Source organism: Siniperca chuatsi, linkage group LG10, assembly GCF_020085105.1.
Source record: "Siniperca chuatsi isolate FFG_IHB_CAS linkage group LG10, ASM2008510v1, whole genome shotgun sequence".
In the NCBI taxonomy this organism is placed as follows: Eukaryota; Metazoa; Chordata; class Actinopteri; order Centrarchiformes; family Sinipercidae; genus Siniperca; species Siniperca chuatsi.
This window is the reverse complement of record NC_058051.1, coordinates 27352699-27370404: the sequence shown is the minus strand read 5'-3', so window position 1 is coordinate 27370404 and position 17706 is coordinate 27352699. Positions and strand designations below refer to the sequence as shown.

The window sequence follows — 17706 nt, the reverse complement described above, 5'->3', positions numbered from 1 at the left end:
TTTCTTTAAACAATGGGCTTCCAAGCTCAATTTTAAAAATATTTGCAAGTCTTTGATTAATCAGAACCAAATATATGAAAGCTGTTCTTAAAGCAATAGTTAAGTACTGTCTTTGTTCTGCACTTTATTTTGTCTATAGGAATACATGATTGCTGTGTTGTGGTGCAGTGACAGTAAACAGTAAAACAGTGAATTCCATTTGGTCATTATCTGTTCTTAATATGTGAAGCGATGAAAAGTTTAAGATGCTTAAAATAAGAAATTCTGACTTTGACAAAGCAGTTTTGTACTAAGACAATGTTGATCAAACTGCTTTATAATTCTGGTAATTCTAAGAAGATAAGATAATTAAGGGGAAGAAAGCTTGAAATGCTCTAACATAAAAACTGCCTGGCAAGAAGTAATATCTTGTCAGACAAAAAACAATCATATATTCCCAGGAATTAACTTGGTGAATGTTTCTGTTACTAACAAGAATGATAGTCAAAACCAAGAAAAGACCCAAATTGTAATAATTGTTATTATTCTTTATTCTGGTCATTAACTGCAAAGGAAGCTTAACACAAGTAAACATGTTTCATAGTAATTCTGTGAAAATAATTTAGTAAATATCTCAGAATAATGCCAATTAAGATTTATGAAATATTCTCCCATTATATTGTCTTTATATAATCATTCTGTAATTGTTGCTTATGTTTATTTGTAATCATGTATATAAAAGAAAAATAAATTGTCTCCAACCCTGTTTTTTGTGAATTTTGTAGTCACAGGCATTGCAACATACAAACTAATGATAATTAATTACCAGAAAGGAAAAAAAAACATTGTAAAACTAATTCATGATGCACTTTAATCACCATATGTGAAATTTGCAAAGATCACAAAATTATTCCTCAATAAATTGGATATTTAATGCAAAGAGAAAGTTCAGCAGAGATAATTGTGCTAATAGTTTGAACATTTTAAAGCTATTATAGGATTTGAATTTCCAACACTTTCCTACTAATATATTCATGTAAGTCCTGTATATTGTTCCCTGTTGTTATGCCATGGTTTCTGTACCACTGTAAATTTCTGTCTGTTTTATCTCACTTTTATCAACAGTCTCACTTTTATCAACAGTCTCCAGCTTGTTTATCATGAAGTTATCTATTCATTCTTCGACTTCGATGTGGACTTCTTCCTTATCAAACGTCCAATGAGACATCTACAGGAAACCCAAACTAATGCGATGATCAGCAAATTAAATGCTACAAAGACTGCCATCACATCTAGACTGTGATAGGCATACCATGGCAACTTATATGACTCAGTGCGCAGATGTGCTGCGCCCTTGTGCCTCATGACGTACTCCATCCAGAAAATGGCACTGTCTGTGGGTTTTATTGGTTTGTCACGAAGAAGACGTGACAGTTTGAGCATATTCTGTTTGTATGGCTTTTCCGGATCTAGAATATTCTTCAGAGCACTTGTCAGAGACTCAACATCCAAGGTTGTCACGTCAACAATCTCAGCCACCCCCCGGGCCTTCATACGCACCATGTTGTCATACTGGTCAAAGATGAGAGGAATGCCCAGAAGTGGGACACCATGGTAGATGGCCTCGTAAATTCCATTAGTACCCCCATGCGTGACAAAAACCTTGGTTTTAAGGTGACCTAGTAGATCATTTTGAGGCAGCCATTCAACCAGCATGGTGTTGTTTCCCAGAGTGATGGGTCTTTTCCCAATGTGTCTCCACACAACCTTCTGAGGGAGGTTGGCGAATGCTGAGGCAATGATCTCCGATATCTCAGGGCCGAGGTCGCCCAGCAGGGTCCCCAGAGTCATGACCACCACCCCATGTTCACTATGGCCCTGCACAAATTCCTCTAAATCTGATGGAAGAGGCTTGGAGGGCTTACCCTGGAACCCTCCGATGTAGACGACGTTGGGCATGGTGGGACGAGGGAACTCAAATGTAAAGTCAGCCCTCATTAGCCAGAGATCAGCTCCCTGAATGAGAGACATGACGTTGACATCAGGTCCAAAATAGTGATCGCACACAGCCTGGTACGGCGGATTTGAGACATAGTGGTACATGTAAACCAATATGCTATGACGGATTATATTATCGATTCTTTCAAAAAAGTCCATCTTGTCAGAGTGAAGGGAGAACAATTCGGGGACATAGGACAGAGGAGAAGGAGCGATGGCGAAGTGGGCCTCCCCACTGAAAATCCAGCGCACATTGAAAACCAAGGGAAGCTGGAGATAGTGTGCCAACAGCACTCCACCTGGAAATGCAGGGTCGGTCAGAAAAAGATCATATACAGTTTCCTTCAGCTCCCTAATAAGTGTTTTATTCTCAAAGATGCTGATAACCAGTTTTGCCACAACTTGCTGGTTCTCCTCTATCATGTTGAAAATGTTCCTATAAAAGTCCAGAAACGCCCATAGTGAGCCTTTTCTCCGACGGATCTCTATTGACCTCTTCAAGAAAGAAGTCATGAAGGCTTGGCTCTCTATGTTTTGGGACTGTTCCTGGGGAATGGTGATGGAGGTGTAATGGGGTGAGAATTCAGAAACGTACCAGCTGGTGGAGGAACGTAGTACTGTGATTTGATGGCCCTGAGAATAAAGCAGCTCCACCAGGATTTTCATGTTAAGCCAGTGGCTCCCATCTATAGGGTAAACCAGTACTTTTCCACCATCACAACTGGAGGACAGAGTAGCTGAAAACAGCAGGACGAACGCCAGGAATGGATATGAACCCATCACTGTAGAGAAGACACAGAACTTACTGAACAAATATTTGCAGATCATACAGTGCTCAAGCTGTAGAAAAACTCCACACATTATGTCCCATATATCATAGCAAACAATTGCCCATTTACACTTCCTGCAGACATGGAGTAACATCAGCATTCATTTGGAGTTGTTTCTGGCAACCTGACAAATGTTAATATAATATACACTCTGTTAAAAAGCTGCACTAACATTTTTATGGATGGGTTTCTGAGCAATGTTATTATGAGATGTGTGTGCACCCCGTAGAAAACGAACCAGAATATGCTGAAGCTGAAGAGATGACGAGATCGACAGGAGTTATTTTTGTTTAATAAACTGCACAAATCATTAAAGTAATGGAATGGGTGAATCTCCCAAAAAGAAACCTCTCTTTCAGCTCAGAGTGCAAGTAGTTATTAGCATCTAGCAAAACAGAATAACTTAATAAGGTGGTAGATAGTTAGTAGTAATTTTTATACATGCTGATGTTACTTATATAGCATCGAGAATGACAGAGCTTTTGTGCTCTTAACTTGTGCAGGCAAACAACAGGAATTTCTTATATGCTAATGTTGCTTTTCTGTAATGCTTACATTACTTGTGAGAGATGCATGGTGGCTGTGCTTTTAATCCATGCTGCCCTTGATGGTTTGGTTGACACACAGGTCATTTCTCACTACCTGCAAGAACTAACTTTGTGTAGTCTGGGTTTGTTAACACTGCTACTAGCTGCCATTTCTTACTGGAGTTCTACGTGTGATGTTTAATCTGTGTAATGTCGATTTGTTGTTTCTTGTCTTAAGAAAAGGGAACTTACCTGTAGCATACAGCTAACTCTTGCAGATGCCGGCTCAGTTACGGGTCTAAACTAAACGGATCAAATTACTACATGTAATGTTAAAGAGGTCGCTTATAGTGACAAACCCACACAGAATTAACGCCAACTCTGCAGAGCATTTTAGTGTCTTTATTGTTTTGGTTCACTCTCACCGTTCTCATCAACCTCGTTTACAGCAGACAGACAAAGTTAGTGACTAACTGGTGAATATAGAGAAGCATTCATCAGCTAAAGAGCCAAATATTTTCCTCAGGAGTTGGTGGAGATCAGACCAGAGATTAAAGGAGAGTGAATGTAGAACTCCGAATGAATGCTAATGTTGCTCCATATCTGCTGGATGTGTAAATAGGCAACTGTTTTCTAACATGTTTGCATTACAGTGGATTTATCAGAGCCTCTATACTTAAAACAGCTGCATGCTGCTGCTGGAAACAATTCAGTATATGTGCTGGTTGTAAAAACTAAATGAATCAGTTGAAGAGGATAAAAAGCCTTGTAGAGCTCCAGAGTTGGGTGATATTTTTCTTTGGGCTTGTTATTGCAAGTGACCTCTTTCACACATTACAGGTGGTAATTTGATTCATTATTAATATAAAATAATTGACTAGTGGACCTTCAATAAAGGTAACGTGCTGTAAAATGAATGTCATTAAAACAGCTTTATAAAGAAATGTTCAGAATTGTTTTTTTGTCAAATTCTTATTTTTTCTTGCTTCCCTTTTTAATACGAATGACAATATTTGTGCTCTTTGACTCAGAATAAACATTTGTCAAATGTGAACTAGTATGTGTCTCTCTTAAACCTGACAGGGGTGACTTAAAAAAAATCTGTGTGTGTTCGTGTTCTTGTTCAAATGCCTGACGAGGCCCATGTGTCATATTTTTTTGCCAATGCCTCATGGCATTCACAAGTTGATCCTCGCCCAACACTTTTCCCCAAATTTTTCTAATTACTCTACATCTTCAACATTTTTTTACTTTACAACAAATCTGTGTGTGGTGTGTTTATGTTTGGTCTGCCACACAGTATGCCTTATCTTTTCTAAATCTGCTACATTTTGTTCTTTGTCCAGTGTCTCAATCTGTTTTTTTCTTCTTCCTGGAACTGTTAAGTAATGTTCAGCACCAATTAACCAAGTCAAAGTCCTTGTGCACTCGATACATGAAAGAGTCATGCATCAGTGCTGCACTGTCTAAGCATGAAGTCTTGTTGTAAAATCTTTACAGTGTGCACATCAGTTTATTAAATGTAAAATATTAAAATTATTAGACAAAGATTAAAGCAAACAGATGTAACAATCATTGCAGTGTTCAGAAACAAATCTATTGTTCATCTGGTCTGGACGTTTCGTCTACGTGTCTACGTGACAAACACCACCAGATCTTAAACTGTGATTTAGGGCACAGCCACACACATTGGAAAATGCAGCACACAGCATCTAGAACAAAACCTTTTGATGTACTACCTGACTGAGCTGTGGTGTAAGAGGCATGACTATCTGTGATGAAATGCATGTGTAGGGGATTTACTGTATGTGTAACTAGGAGGGAAATGAGAAAAGATACATCTCAATTGCCATGTGTACATTGACAATAAAAGTAAATCTTGATGAAAGCTTTGAAAATGAACTCAATTTTGTAGTTTTAAATAGTCTTTATACACAAGTGAGTTTTTTATTGGCAGCAGTAGTTTGTTACAGTAAATATGCAGTATATATAAGACTTGTATAATGAAACAACAGGCTGTTCTGCATGTAATGAGACTAACTAACTAACTGGTGTAAAACCACATTGTCCTTAAAAAGTTAAAAATAGAGCACACAAGCAGCAACACACAGTTTGTTTGTAAAATAGCTCCTCACCTCAGATTCTGTGGCTTCTCTCTTAGACCAAAAAGAATCCAGTGTTTGAGGTTATCATGCAACAGTTAATATGCAAGTGAATGTATAACTCTACATGTCCCTGTCTGAACTAGTCCATTCTGCTACTTGTTTGTCCAAGCAAATGTAAGCTAGAAGTCCCCTCTGAACCCTCCTTGTAGATTATTTTCCTGTTTTCTGCTGTTTTGCTTCTCCACCCAAACACCATCTGGATATCATTTGAAAAACACCCAGAATGCAAAATGTCACAGAAATATTAACAGGTCTAATGCATTCAAACCCAACTACTGTTGTAGTCTCTGCTCTCTACCACTGCACACCAAATTGCAACAGTTATGTTATTAATCTATGTATTCAGTTTATTTTTTCCTAATTTAGTGGAAATACAATATTTTGCCTGCAGGATACAAAGGGGGTAACTACGTTTATCTTCAATCTTGATAGTTTCAAATCAGCCTGAGAGTCCCAAGTAACAAAGGCAACTGGAACAGAGGAAGAGACTATTTTAGACAGGATCTGTGTTATTTTAACTCAGAAGGTTTGCACCTCTCTGCTCTGAACCACATGATCTTCAAATGTATGGGTCATTATTGTTAAATTTGTGTAAAAGAGTGCGTGTGATTCTTTTTGTGCACGGTCCATTTATACTTCCACCGCATTTTTTAAAATTCATCCGTTCACTGTCCATCATGTGATGAATTGAGAGTCGTTAACTCTATTTCGCCTGTGCGCCCTGTCTGCACAGAAAAGAAAAGCAGAAGTGTTTAGAGCCTCGAGTCCATTTCTGGGCTTTTGTAGCTCCAGATGGAGCTGCGCAAAGTCTGATAAATTGCCTCGAGTGATGTCACTTGAGTCAGTGTTGGTTGGGGTTGAAGACTACAAGTTTGAAATTGAAAAACAAAAACTAAAGCTGGGGGTGCGGAGTTAGAATGAAGTGAGCTTACCAGACCTCTGTAGCCCGCTCCGCATCCCTGATTGAGGCTACATTAGCCGCTACTAGCATAACATCTCGGCAGTCGAGTTGCATTGTAGGTAATGTAGGCGCCAGGTTTTACAAGGAAGAAGAATGCATGGAATAAAAATGACGATATCTGGTTCTGCTGCGTTAATTATGAGTCCAACAATGTTATAGGAATGAAATGCTAAATCGGCGGAGCACTCTTTTTTCCGATGCCTGGGTTGCGTTCAAGTCAAGTCAATAGCTCTGCCAAACTAGCACGTTTATGGATTCAAGTAGATATATTTGAGCAGGCCTCACATCAATAATGTCTCTTGAAGGTGTTTTTATGGAGGGTTTAAAGGGTCGAAACGAAATCTATTAAATACATAAATAATTATAAAATTAAATGCCTAAATAAATGAATAAATATATCATTGCTGTATATAATTTAATGCTGAATAAATATATAATTATATAATAAAATGCTTAAATAAATGAACAAATACATAATTTTATATTTTAATGCTTAAGTATATAATTGTATAATAAAATGCTTAAATAAATAAATAAATACTAAATAATAATTTAAATAAATAATTAATAGTGTAATTAATGCTTAATTGTCGCCATAAATTAATTAATCACAAACATTAAATATATAAATGTTCAATTAATTAATTAATTCATTTATTTATTTATTTATTTATATATACATTAATAATATTTACAATTTTATGTTAGTTATTTATGTATATATACTTCCATTTATCCATAGTGTAACTTGCTGCAGCTAAATTAATAAAGGAATTAAGCATTTAATTATATATTTATTTATGTATTTATATATTTAGTTTCTGCCCTTAAAACCCTCCACGGTTTGCTACCCCAATAGATCACAGCTGAAGGCAGCAGAAATGTCATGCCTGAAATGTCATGCCTGATCTTACGTAACTCTTGCCATTATTATTATTATTATTACTTTACTAAAAAGAAAAAATACGGCAGTGCATCATTTCCAAGGCATGTCTGAACCTTGGGGTTTAGATGTCAAATCACACTCTCCCCATTTGTTGAAGAGTGTTTTACATGCTTCAGTGACACCGCACAGCTGACATCAATGCCCTCACTGCTGTTCATTAAACCGGACATGCACGATGAGTGATTTTGGTCTGTAAGCAGAAATGTCACCATGTCTCCCTGTGCAACAACAATCACCTCCTTAGTGATCTTGGCACTTGTTCCAACGCGCCCTCTGAGTGCTGCTTTTCCCTCTGCATGTGTGTACGTTGTGAACTCTGGACCTGGCAAACATAAAAGGACAAGCCCAGTCTGCTGCTATCATATGTCCATGTGTCCTGAAAAGAGAGGCCTTGGAGGGGTGGGGGTGGGGGTTGGTTGAGAATACTTTGGCAGAGGGGTTTAGTTTCTTTAAAAAGAGTATAAATTCTGTTGCCACTGGCCACATAATCCAGTGTGTCGATTTGGTGGATGGTCTTTAGCTGCTCTACTCGTTGCTTCATTGGAGTGTAGCAACAGAATGGAGCTTCCCCAGCTGGAACATATGAGGCCCCGCAGGTGTGACGGAGCAGGTGAGATCTCAGATGAACTGCCTCTGCAGAGAGCATGCCAAAACAATACATAGAAGAAACCTTGCAGCAAGTTTTCTACTAATATGTGACACATACAGGCCATAGATATGTTGATACTGACTGAGTGCAACACTATGATATGATAGAGTAAACTGAAGGAACTTCCTTGTTAAGTGAAGCAACTGCACAAGTAGTAGTAGTAAGTATAAATAATTAACAGGAAGCAGAAATAAACAGGAAGTTAAAAGAATTGCCTGATCTGTCTGCTATTTAATGGACTTAATTGTTGCTTTTCTATATTCCTCTCACTTGCTTTATTTACAAGTAATAAATGTTTTGCAAGAAACACTTACATGCATGAGTGATGACGATGTGGAGTGACTTTATAAGACAGTAAAAGAGCCAGGTATCCTAACCAGGTCCTGCAACCTGCCTCAAACAAGTACATACATATTAAGACTTGATTCTGCAAGCTGATCACCAGAGAAAGATGAGAAAGACGTCACCTCTGAGGGCCTGTGTATTATTTCATATTCCCTGAAAATGCCATTATGTGTGTGTATGAACAGTATGTACGTGAGAGAAGGGAGATAGTGGGAGAAGTAGTAAGAGGAAGAGACCCAACTGTTGTTTGGGAGGACGTGCTAGACTGTCAGTACAAACAGCCAGTAGAAGAGCATGCTGCTAAAAGTAACTGCCTGTTACCCGGTTTTGGCCAGTGTTCAACCGGGTAAATGATGTTCCCTGTTTGAAGTTCAGCTCAGTTAACAAGATAAAAATAATTTATAATAGTAATATTTAGTCAGCTTTAGAGGTGCTGGTAGGCAGATTTTGTTACCTACAGACTAAAAGGAACTAATGTGCAGAATGAGTACTTAGACTATTGTGCATTTGCTGCTAATACTTCTGTACTTTTACCCCATTCAGCTTTTGAATGCAATAATTTTACTTGCAATTAAGTATATTTATATTGTGGTATTGTCACTTTTACTGAAGTAAAGGATCTGAATATTTCTTCCACGCCTCATCATATTGTGTAATTGAATAAATACATCTATGAAGTTAATTTCACTAAAATTCATCCACGGTAGATTTAACAATTAATTTCATTTCATTTCATTGTTCCACCCACAGAGGAGCAGGTGGTCTGGGTGTTATTTCACATAAACAGCCTCATTGCACTACTACCTACTTTTATGAATGGCAGCTTTACTGAGGTGAGTTAGCTCATTAGCTAAATTCAGAGAAGCCCAGTTTCCACATGCACACAACATTTCAATATGGTAGTCTGGGAAATGGCATGTTACTTTTATTAGTGCAGTGACAAGTTGATAAACCTTAACAATGCATGTAATTGTCACTTTCTAGAGTATCATAGATTTAAGGTTAAGGTTAAAACTGCCCTCTAGTGGTAAGAAAGGAGAACCCCACGCTAGACTGCATAGTTTGATCAACAAACAGCTTGTACTGCTGCAAACCAACTGTGCTCATCTGAATTCATTAGAGGTTCCCATCTTTGTTATACTTGTCTCACATGACTCTGTTTCTCTTTCTCTGACTGAGAAAGCAGCTGTGTCACCACAACACATGTAAAGAATGGTGGAATTGGATGCTTCTCTGCTGTCTGACATCACAGAGATTTTGGCAGCTCCCCTCAGGCCTTTTGAATCATGAAACAGAAGGAGAGGCAGACAGGCAGCGTGGCCTCAGGTCCTCCCCCTCCTGCCTACCAAGTACTTCTCCTTAGCAACAGTCAGCTGACCTGCAGTAGGTAGTGTTCAGTGAAGCACACACATACACACAGATCACAGAGCTGTGCGCTTCTGTCACTCACGCTCACTCCTCCACCGGCCACTCAGGCCTCATGGCTCTCACCATTAACACGTCAGAGCAGAAAACACTCACACAGACTCCTTTGCTCAAGATCTGGGTGCCATGGATGGGCTGCAACTTGAACCGCAGGAGAGGATGTAAGTGCAGTGAAAACCCGGCTCAGCTTGAATAGAAGAAGATTAGGATACGTTACCTATTCTGTCTTGCTGCTGTTTGTTCTGCCTCTACTTTAACTCTTGTTTTAAGTTCTTGTTTCAGCAGATGAAGCTAGTGTTTGCTGTAACACTTTCATCAGTCATATGTGTGTTTCATACTGCCTGTGCTGAATCCTCAGCTCAGTCGGGGGATGCAGGTAGGCAGGCTGAGAGACAGAGGAGTCAGCCATGGGATGACAGCCAGGCTGGACCAAGCCAGGTCTCAGTTGGCTCTCTGTTTAGTGTCTGACGTGGTCCTTTGAGCATTTTGCTGAGGCAGCATAGTCCATTCATAATCGAACAGCCTGGAGGCTGACACTCTCCCTGTCCCTGTATAGACACACACAGGCCATCCGGGTACTTTAGGGGGGTACAGCTAACTGGCAAGCAATCCTGCAGTGTGCCTTATAAATTACTGCCATTTTTTGACCCCAGAGACAGACAAGCATGCAACAACTGGGTCATGACTGGGTAAGAAACACACGCTTTGAAATGTTGTTCAGAAAATATCAGGTTTGTGTGGAAATGTATGAGCAGGAAATGTAGATTCATCTCAAAAGAATCAGAATATTTATTTATACAGTGGAGCCTCACTTTTCTTTTCTTCACTGTAGCTTCATTAAATAATATTCCGAGTATTGACACAGTTTGAACCAAAGCCTTAGATTTGTCCAGTAAAAAATAATGGTGTTATATTGGGAAGATTGATGTGTATAGCTGAGCTGATTTGTAACCATCTGCAGGGAAGAGACTGACATTGGAGATTAGAAGTGCTTTGTTCTTGTTCTTGCCATATGGCGCAGTACACTGTGCTGCTCTGCTTGTTTCTGAGATGTGTCTACCTGAGGAGGAGAAGCATCTGGTTAGTAAAAGTTGTTCTTCACTTCTTTAAGGGTATATTTGACTATTTTCAAATGATTATTTCATTATTTTAATTTCTTTATGTGTCTGTATATATGATTTTTTTTTGTTGTTGTGGTTGGTTGGACAGTTTTCTGTGTCAAGACATGCTGCCAAAGACAGGCAGATAAGCTGTGTGACTCACTACACTACAGTTTGCAGACATTTGAGCTGCACCTTAGTGCTCTTATTCTCTCTCTTAATGAAGATTACCTTGGCAGCGACACACACACACAACACATGTCCTGCATCACAGAGCGTCAGAGAGATGTGCGTGACTCTGGATTGCATTTAACCATTTGGACAGGACGCTAATGCTCTTCTGCTGAGTGATGTGTCACATTTGCAACAAAAACGGGTACATTTCAACATCAGCAGCATTCAGTAACTATTGCTTTATGTTGTTGTGTGTTTGTCTTCATTTCAGCCTCGGTGCCTCAGTTCTGTAACTCTCCTACAATGATTGTGATGGTGGGATTGCCAGCAAGAGGGAAGACGTACATCTCCAAGAAGCTCACTCGCTACCTGAACTGGATCGGCGTGCCTACAAAAAGTCAGTTTTCAAAATGAATCCTGATCATATAAATGTATGAAAGAGACAAAGAGAATTGAATGTTTCAATGTTTACTACAAAATGAGTTCATCATACATTGAATGCCATTAGTTTCTTGCCCAATATTTTTTTAATCTTTGTTTCCCTAATCCAACCAGTGTTTAACGTGGGCCAGTACCGCAGGGAGGCTGTCAAGATCTATAAGAACTTTGAGTTCTTTAAGCCTGATAATGAGGAGGCCATGAAAGTCCGCAAGTAAGAAGGATCATAAATGTCAAAACAGTGTCACAACAGTTAGAATATTACACAAAATATTTGAAATTAGTCACCTAATGCTAAAAGTTGTAATAGTCATTTGAGTTTTATGTGTTCTGATTTGTCATTTTCATGCCACATTCATCATTCACTCATATTTTGCAGTTTTTGCTCCTTTGCCTATACGAGTGTAATTTCTCTCTCAGGGCCTGTGCAGCAGCCGCCCTCAAAGACGTAGCTGCCTACTTCACAAAGGAACAGGGACAAGTAGCCGTGAGTAAGAGGACAACTGAAACTGTCCCTCTAATCACAATAAAACACACTGATTAATTATTGATTTTGTTGTGTGTGTGTGTGTTTTACTTATCACTTTCTCAGTCAGGTCTCACTGAGATTAAAGGGGCACTCCATCGATTTTACACATAAAGATCAGCTTAGCTCAGCTAAGTCAAAGTAATGTCATCAGGGCTATCACAGTTTGGACTTGGAGACAACTAATTTAAAACAGAAAGTCTGTATTACAAACTGTGGGAGGAAGGTTTAAAATATGTGGGCATTTACTAGGCAGGCAAGGTCAAATAAAAGGTACTATCAGGTTGCATTTAAGGAATTGTAGGATCCGGTGTTTAGGAGCTATTCTGGATTCAGATTTCATTTTAATTCTGTATCTCACAAATCCCTTAACTATACTAAATTCCTGGAGTATCCCATGTAACTGCAACATTGTTAAAAAGGCATAAAAGAAAACAAAAAAAATCCCTTTTTATTAAAAAATGAAACTTGGGGCCTTTGTGCAGCCCATGAACTGGGGGCATACATGATTGAAAACAGTTGTTTGCATCATTATAAATGTGCAGAGAAGATAATTAGCAAGTGAGACAAGAAATTGTAACATTATGGTTTTGAGTCTCTGTTGTCCTTTTCTCTTTATTTGTTGTAAAATGTAGTATATAACATATACATTTTAAAAAGTAACATGTTAATGCCATGTTATTTATCTCTGTATTTTAATCTAAAATATATATAGCAAGTGTGTAACAACATAATATGTTCTTATAATTCAGATTCTTGATTATTAACAATCATTATTAATAGTGTAAATGTACTTTATTTGCCAATATAATAAGGATGTTCTGATAACAGAGTCCTGTCCCATCCAGGTATTTGATGCTACCAACACCACCAGGGAGAGGAGGGCAGTCATTATTAGTTTTGCGAAGGAGAGGGGCTACAAAGTGAGTACATATGTGGAAGTTGGACATTTTCGGAAATTATTTGCTTACTAGATGAGAAGTTTGATATCACTTTCATGTCTGTCAATTAAATTTGAAGCTAGAGCCAGCAGGCGGTTAGCTTAGCTTAGCATAAAGACTGGAAGCAGGGGGGAAACGGATAGCATGGCTCTGTCCAAAGGTAACAAAATACCACCTACCAGCACCCCTAAAGCTCACTAATTAACATTTTATATCTTGTTTGTTTAATCTGTACAAAAAAGTGACAGTGGCAACCTCAGAGTGATAACACGACTCCAAGTTTTGTTACCTTTGGATAGAGCCAGGCTAGCTGTTTTGCCCTGCTTCCTTTATGCTATGATAAGCTAACCATCTCCTGGCTAGCTTCATGTTTAACAGACAGACATGAGATAAAGAAAGAAAGCGAAAAAGCGTATTTCCCAAACTACTGCTTTAAGGTTAAGATTAAAAACACAAACACATGGTCACAAGAGGAAAATAAAGGATATATTTCACAACCATTTAATAAATCAAACTTTTTAATGACTTCTTGTACGCAGGTGTTCTTTGTGGAATCAATTTGTGATGACCCAGGAATCATTGCAGAGAATATTAAGGTCAGTCAATGATGTGTTGTTTTTTTACGTAAATGTTTGCAGAGGTTTAGATGTAATGTTCTCTTTCTTTTCCAGCAAGTAAAATTTGGGAGTCCAGATTACGCGGGTCGTGACATAAATGAGGCCAAGGAAGACTTCATCCAGCGCATTGAGTGTTACAAGGCCAGCTACATGCCTATAGACGATGAGATGGACAGGTACTGACCTATGATGCTTTTCTTTGTGTGAGATTATGAAGGGAAGTGGATAGTGGACAGCATAGTCGCACAAAACAAATTTCTGACAAATTAATTTTATAGTTTGTTTTCCCCAATGCTGACTTTGAACAGGAAGCTTTCCTACATCAAGATCTTCGATGTCGGCAGTAGATACCTTGTGAACCGGGTCCAGGACCACATTCAAAGCAGGATAGTCTACTACCTGATGAACATCCATGTCACACCGAGATCCATCTACCTGAGCCGCCACGGAGAGAGCGAACTCAACCTATTAGGTTGCATTGGTGGAGATTCAGGCCTCTCCCCTAGAGGACAGAAGGTGAGTAGATTAGACTATACAGATAGAGTTTTATCCAATTATATATAATATATACAGTTTTATGCAAACTGTATATATTATAATTAAAAACACGGGTATCATATTTTGAAGCAGTCATAAATGAATTCAAAACTGTTTTTGAAATTTACAAATTGGACTCGTTGTTTCCAGTATGCCAATGCCTTGGCGGCCTTCATCAAAGGTCAGAATATCAGTGACCTGAAGGTGTGGACAAGCCACATGAAGAGGACCATCCAGACTGCAGAAGCTCTGGGAGTCCAGTATGAACAGTGGAAAGCCCTCAATGAGATAGACGCTGTGAGTTTATAAAGTACATCTCTACATCTTAAAATATAATCCCTCAGATGAAGACGCATATAAAGCTAATTTTATATTTCTAGATGATGTTTTCAAATATCAGTTGAATGCAGTAGACGTTGTGTATTTTGAGGGTTATAATACAAAGAGTATTCACACTCCAAATGATTTAGGCTGATGATCACCTGTTCTTTTTATAGTGATGTTAATGTTACTTTTTCTCACTAAGGGTGTATGTGAGGAGCTAAGCTACGAGGAGATTCAGGAGAATTTCCCAGAAGAGTTTGCACTGAGAGACCAGGACAAGTATCGTTATCGTTACCCCAAGGGTGAGGTAAGCGCTCCCCTGAATATACTGTGGCTTTCTTTTTTTGTTTTTTACCTTTTATTTAACTGTTGAAGTATCACACACACATTCACACCTGGAAGCTGCCCAACCGCAGTCTGATCTGTTGGCCAGTGAGCTGGAGCAATGTGAGGGTTAAAAGAATAGTTCATGATTTTGGGAAACATGCTATTTGCTTTCTTGCTGAGAGTTAGATGAGAATATTGATACCATTCTGATATTTGTCTGTTAAATATGAAGCTTCAGCCAGGAGACTTATATGCGGGACTATTACTTGGCTGGCAAGCTCACAGTGATGACAACACTCATATTAAACAAACAATGAGATATAATGTGTTTAGCTTTAGAAGTGGATTTTTTGTTACTTTTGGACAGAGGCTGTTTCCCCGTTTCCAGTCTTTATTCAAAGCTATGCTGACCGTCTTTTGGCTGTAGCTTCATGTTTAACAGATAATTATGAGAGTGGTATCGATCTTCTCATCTAACTCTCACCAAGAAAGCGAATAAGTGTATTTCCTACAATGTTGAACCATACCTTTAAAGGCCTTGCTCAAGGCACACTTTCCCCACCCGAATATATCCTTCCAGACATATTCATTTTAAGAAAATCTGAAAAAAGTCAGGTTGGGTCACTTGATAGCGTTGCACAGTATACATGCCCTTGTCAAATGGACAGAGGTAAGGTAAGATAAAATGAGTCTGGTTAAGTAATTGATGAACTCTGAAGTATTTTGTCTCTTGTCCAGTCCTATGAGGACCTTGTCCATCGTCTAGAGCCGGTGATCATGGAGCTGGAAAGGCAGGAAAACGTTCTGGTAGTCTGTCACCAAGCTGTGATGCGCTGCCTGCTGGCCTACTTTTTAGACAAACCTGCAGGTACGGAGATCCAGGCTCAACCGCTGCACAGACTGGCTTCTTCTCTACTTGTAATACATTGACACAATAGTATGTGATGTTGTTTCAATACCACAAACACTCTTAATAACCTTATTTTCCTCCCTCTGAAGATGAGCTGCCTTATCTAAGATGCCCCCTTCACACTGTGCTCAAACTCACACCAATCGCCTATGGTAGGTGGAAAGTGCTTGAGTGTATGACATATCCAATCTCTGGAAATCTTTCCCTGACAGTCTGGCTTCCTCCTCAATTACAGGGTGTAAAGTTGAGCCATTTTTCCTCAATATCGAAGCAGTCAACACACACAGAGAGAGGCCAGTGGTAAGTTTCCACAAGCACACATTTGTCATAATAGATACTTAGCTTTGCCAACTATTGGTTCTGTGGTACATTACATACGTCTGATGGCAGGCAGTAATGTTTTGTTATGTGCATTTATTGATGAAACTAATATGTATAGTGGTGAGGAATGAGCAACTATATGGCTGAACTGATCTTTTTTTCATATTAAAAAGAAGTATCACAGTCTTCCTCTTACTAATGAAAAATTGAATTCATAAGCAATAAGGAGTACCAATTCCAAACACTTTTGCTGCTACAGCCTCACTTGGTCTGGTATGACCAGCAGCTAATGGTGGCTAGTGTCAGCTAAAGTTAGCAAACTTTAAAGCAGATGCTGTGTAACATCAGCATCAGTGAGTAAGTTTGCTTACTTTGTGTATTTGTGCTATTCTTACATTTTAACATGTCACAGGTTACCATGAAGAAGAAGTTAATGCAGGGAAATTCAATATCCTATTAGCCTGTAATTGCCACATGTGGCCACAGTGGCTGCTGTTCAGCAAAAGTTACATATGTGTCCCAAATCCATGGTACATACCAATACTGTATAGTATGTACTACATACTAATTGTCATAATACACAGTTTTAGCAGTAAAGTGCGACTTTGGAATATTACTGTAAGTTAAACTTTAATAGAAAGCAAAATGTCTTTCTTAAGATTTATTACTAATTTTTGTTTTCCAAGATCTTTCTGGAGATGTTTCCCCACCACCCACAATTTATTGTAATTTTTTTCCAGTCTGCATTGCATTGTGGGAGAACTCAAAAACTGACTTTATTTTGTATATCATGGTGTCTGGTTTGAGTGTACACAGTATATACTAAAAACCTGCTTAGAATAAGTATGTAGTATTATTTGGGACACGCAGATATTCTTGCTTTAAATGGACTCTCAGTATTTGTGTTGCTGTCGTTGCAGAATGTCGACATCAACAGAAACCCAGAGGATGCTCTGCTGACTGTTCCTGACCACATATAAATGCTGTTCTGTGAGAAACGGACTACAATCATGTGAAACTGGATGTTTAGCATCACTAAATATTAGAGATGTACTCCAGTTAAGGTTGTGTGAAGACAGGGGCCTTTGGGGCAGGAGAAGACAAGATGGTAGGAGTATGTTAGCCAGCCTATACTGTACATTACATGAAACACCACTACAGAAGCACATGGACTCCCCCTGCAGTGACTGAAAAGGTGTTGCTGGTACAGGAGATTCTGTTTTCAACATGTCAGTGAAATGTTCTTGTGTCTTATCTGACTAGAGTTTGCTTTTCTCAACATTTTGAAAGTGTCACATTGTTTACAAATGATTTAGAGAAAAGAAATAATGCACTGTGTATTGAGGCTGAGAGGAAGACATGTAAAAAGATGCAGGGAGGTTGTCATTTGTAACTTGGGCCTACGTGCACATGTAACTGTTGTACAGATAACATAATGTGATGTTGATAATTAATTATAGAGGTAGGAATCAGCACCGTGGACAGCACCCAAACAAACAAAACATTGTGTTGTAGATTTGGGCACCTGACTGTAATGTTTGTGATATAGATAAGATGCCAAACTTCAGGTGGGTTTGAATGAAATTATGTAAATAAAGTAAAGCCTGCAACCTGTTACTGGGTAGAAAATAAATTCACAAGTCAGAGACATATTGGTGTTTGCTTG

At 38.7% G+C, this 17706-nt stretch overlaps 2 protein-coding genes across 6 annotated transcripts; one reads left to right on the top strand and one right to left on the bottom strand.

The window, feature by feature from the left end:
* Positions 1 to 512: 512 nt before the first annotated feature.
* LOC122882524 (UDP-glucuronosyltransferase 2B20-like) lies at positions 513 to 5669 on the bottom strand. Its single transcript, XM_044210009.1, has 2 exons — positions 5470 to 5669; positions 513 to 2759 (listed from the first exon to the last, which is right to left on the bottom strand). Exon 2 carries the CDS (start codon positions 2755 to 2757, stop codon positions 1150 to 1152), a length of 1608 nt encoding a protein of 535 aa, XP_044065944.1. The 5' UTR covers positions 2758 to 2759; positions 5470 to 5669; the 3' UTR covers positions 513 to 1149.
* A 2129-nt stretch (positions 5670 to 7798) lies between these two features.
* Positions 7799 to 17690, top strand: pfkfb1 (6-phosphofructo-2-kinase/fructose-2,6-biphosphatase 1). Of its 5 annotated transcripts, none has more exons than XM_044210013.1 (14): positions 7799 to 8016; positions 11371 to 11496; positions 11655 to 11751; positions 11958 to 12024; positions 12912 to 12986; positions 13544 to 13600; positions 13676 to 13797; positions 13930 to 14137; positions 14309 to 14455; positions 14685 to 14789; positions 15548 to 15677; positions 15809 to 15871; positions 15955 to 16019; positions 16961 to 17690. In XM_044210013.1, the coding sequence occupies exons 1-14, from the start codon at positions 7965 to 7967 to the stop codon at positions 17018 to 17020; spliced, it is 1374 nt and encodes a 457-aa protein (XP_044065948.1). In that variant the 5' UTR covers positions 7799 to 7964; the 3' UTR covers positions 17021 to 17690. The 5 variants fall into 5 exon arrangements, with proteins under 5 accessions (XP_044065948.1, XP_044065947.1, XP_044065949.1 ...); XM_044210012.1 differs by lacking the exon at positions 7799 to 8016 and adding an exon at positions 9627 to 9986; XM_044210014.1 differs by lacking the exon at positions 7799 to 8016 and adding an exon at positions 10073 to 10514.
* Positions 17691 to 17706: the final 16 nt, after the last annotated feature.

Bases quoted from the DNA above. Each gene is read 5' to 3' on its own strand.
- LOC122882524 (XM_044210009.1), bottom strand. From the start codon at position 2,757: ATGGGTTCATATCCATTCCTGGCGTTCGTCCTGCTGTTTTCAGCTACT.
- pfkfb1 (XM_044210012.1), top strand. From the start codon at position 9,881: ATGGCTCTCACCATTAACACGTCAGAGCAGAAAACACTCACACAGACT. The intron at 12,025-12,911 runs GTGAGTAAGAGG...TGTCCCATCCAG, and splicing joins AGGAACAGGGACAAGTAGCC to GTATTTGATGCTACCAACAC. The intron at 12,987-13,543 runs GTGAGTACATAT...TCTTGTACGCAG, and splicing joins CGAAGGAGAGGGGCTACAAA to GTGTTCTTTGTGGAATCAAT.